Source organism: Arachis ipaensis, chromosome B07, assembly GCF_000816755.2.
Source record: "Arachis ipaensis cultivar K30076 chromosome B07, Araip1.1, whole genome shotgun sequence".
NCBI classification, from domain to species: Eukaryota; Viridiplantae; Streptophyta; class Magnoliopsida; order Fabales; family Fabaceae; genus Arachis; species Arachis ipaensis.
Window position 1 is genome coordinate 13,789,690 of NC_029791.2, and position 1,952 is coordinate 13,791,641.

At 51.4% G+C, this 1,952-nt stretch overlaps 1 protein-coding gene across 1 annotated transcript in view; it reads right to left on the reverse strand.

The window, feature by feature from the left end:
* LOC107610130 (DELLA protein GAI) overlaps positions 1–1,485 on the reverse strand; it is a 1,916-nt gene extending 431 nt beyond the window's left edge. The window contains exon 1 of the mRNA XM_021107344.1: positions 1–1,485. This exon is cut by the window's left edge and continues 431 nt beyond it. Coding sequence (XP_020963003.1) covers positions 1–1,376 — 1,376 coding nt within the window. The 5' untranslated portion in view covers positions 1,377–1,485.

The window sequence follows — 1,952 nt, forward strand, 5'->3', positions numbered from 1 at the left end:
GGTCGGTCCTCCCCTTCGCACGCCACAACGTTGCATATCTGCCTCCCTAAGTAAACCTCCGAAAGAGTCCCATCCTCATTTACCGATCCTTCCATCGAATCAAACAAACTCGAGTAATAATGCATCGCCTCCGTGAACCGTTCAAAAAACACAGGACCGTTATGGTTCGCTTCCTGCTCCACCACCGTTACTATCTCCGGTTCGATATTTTTTACTGTGTTCAAAACCCTCTCGAGAGAACCGGGCTTGGCGAGCATACGGTGAAGCTCAAAGACGGCGTTAACGGCGACGGCTTCTCCTGGTTTGATATCAAGAGCCGTTGGATCAAGATCCGAGAGGCTGTTACAGCCGAATCCCCGGAACTCGAACCGAACCTGAATCGTTCTCGCAAGCTGCGAAAGCCTCCAACCGACTTGTTGAAGAGTGTCGGTGTCCTCCGGCGATGTCGGTCCGATTCCGGTTAACCGGAATGATGGTGGTCCGCCGGGACGGAGTGCCAGGGCCTGCATGAGGGCGGGCCACTGAAGCCCCTGCTTCAGGCCGAAATCGATGACGTGGACGGTGGTTGCGGAGGAGAAAGCTTCTAGAATCGCTTGGTTGGCGGTGAAGTGCGCGAATTTGAGGTACGGGCAAGTCTCGTAGAAGTGGACGTGGAGCATGTCGGAGAGCGAGGGGCTCATGGACTCCTCCGGGAACGCGCCGTAGATTCGACGCGCCAACGCGTGAGAAAAGTTGGCGGCGACTTTCCTCATCGCACCGCCCTGCTGCGACGCGAGGACCGACGCGTGGTTCACGAGCACGTCAGCGAGGTCAAGCTTCTCTTCCTGGATCGCCTGCGCGCAGGCCATGAGCGCGTGAACGAGACGCACGCCAGTGTCCTCGACCGCCACACAATGGCACGTGAGGTCTGAGTGTGGCTCCACTTGCGATTTTACGGTTTCGGTAACCGCTCTAAGGTCGTTGTAGTTGGCTGAGTTTCCGTTGAGAATGTTGAACTGTAAAGGGTCCTCCAGGATTTGCGTAAACGGCAGTGAATTGGTGATTGTGGTGTCGTTTTGGTTATTGTTGTGGGTGGTCGTGGGGGTGAGCATGGTTTTTTCCCAGGGGAAGACATCGTTGGGGTCATCATAGTGAACGACGGCGTCGTCTGAAGCGACGTTGGAAGAGGTACCGTCTTCGCGTGCATTGACATTATTATCCATCATCACCTTTTCGAGCTGCTGGTCCAGCTTCTGGCCCACGTCAGCCATGTTGTCCTTTGATCGCACCTTCTTGTAGCCTATAGCTGCTAGCAATTCGTCCATGCAATTACCACCGGACATTGAAAAGGGTTCATAGGATGAAGAACCCGCGAATATATTATCGTCGGTTATCATCTTATAAATTAGGATTAAACTTTTTTAAATGTGGGTGACACCGAAATGGAATGAGACTGAGAAGAGAGGATAGGTGGCAGAGGGAAAGATGAGAAGCAATGAGAATTGAGAGGGGATATATATAAGGGTGCTTTTTTTTTGTATAAAATTTTATTAAGTTAAACATTCTAAACTTGTAATAATATATAATATAATGTAAAAATATTATTTATATATTAAAATAAAGGCGTGGCAAGAGCAGATTGCATGGAGAAAGATGATGAAGAAGGACCCGAAGATGAGGATGGAGCATAGAGTAGAGCTCGTACACACCATGCACAAGAGGAACCAGGTGGCGCCGTACGCATAAGCCATTGAAGCCTTTTTTGAGTCTATTCGGGGGATGTGGGCTCCACACCCTTCACATACACTTACATTGCATCACACCTAGGGGTGGCAAAACGGGTCGAGCCCGTCGGGCCGATCCGCTAAACCCGCTAAAAAAGGCGGGTTGGGCTAGGATTTGGAGCCCGCCAAATTAAAAAAACCCGCCAAACCCGCACCGCCAAATTGGCGGGTTTTGGCGGGGCGGGGGGG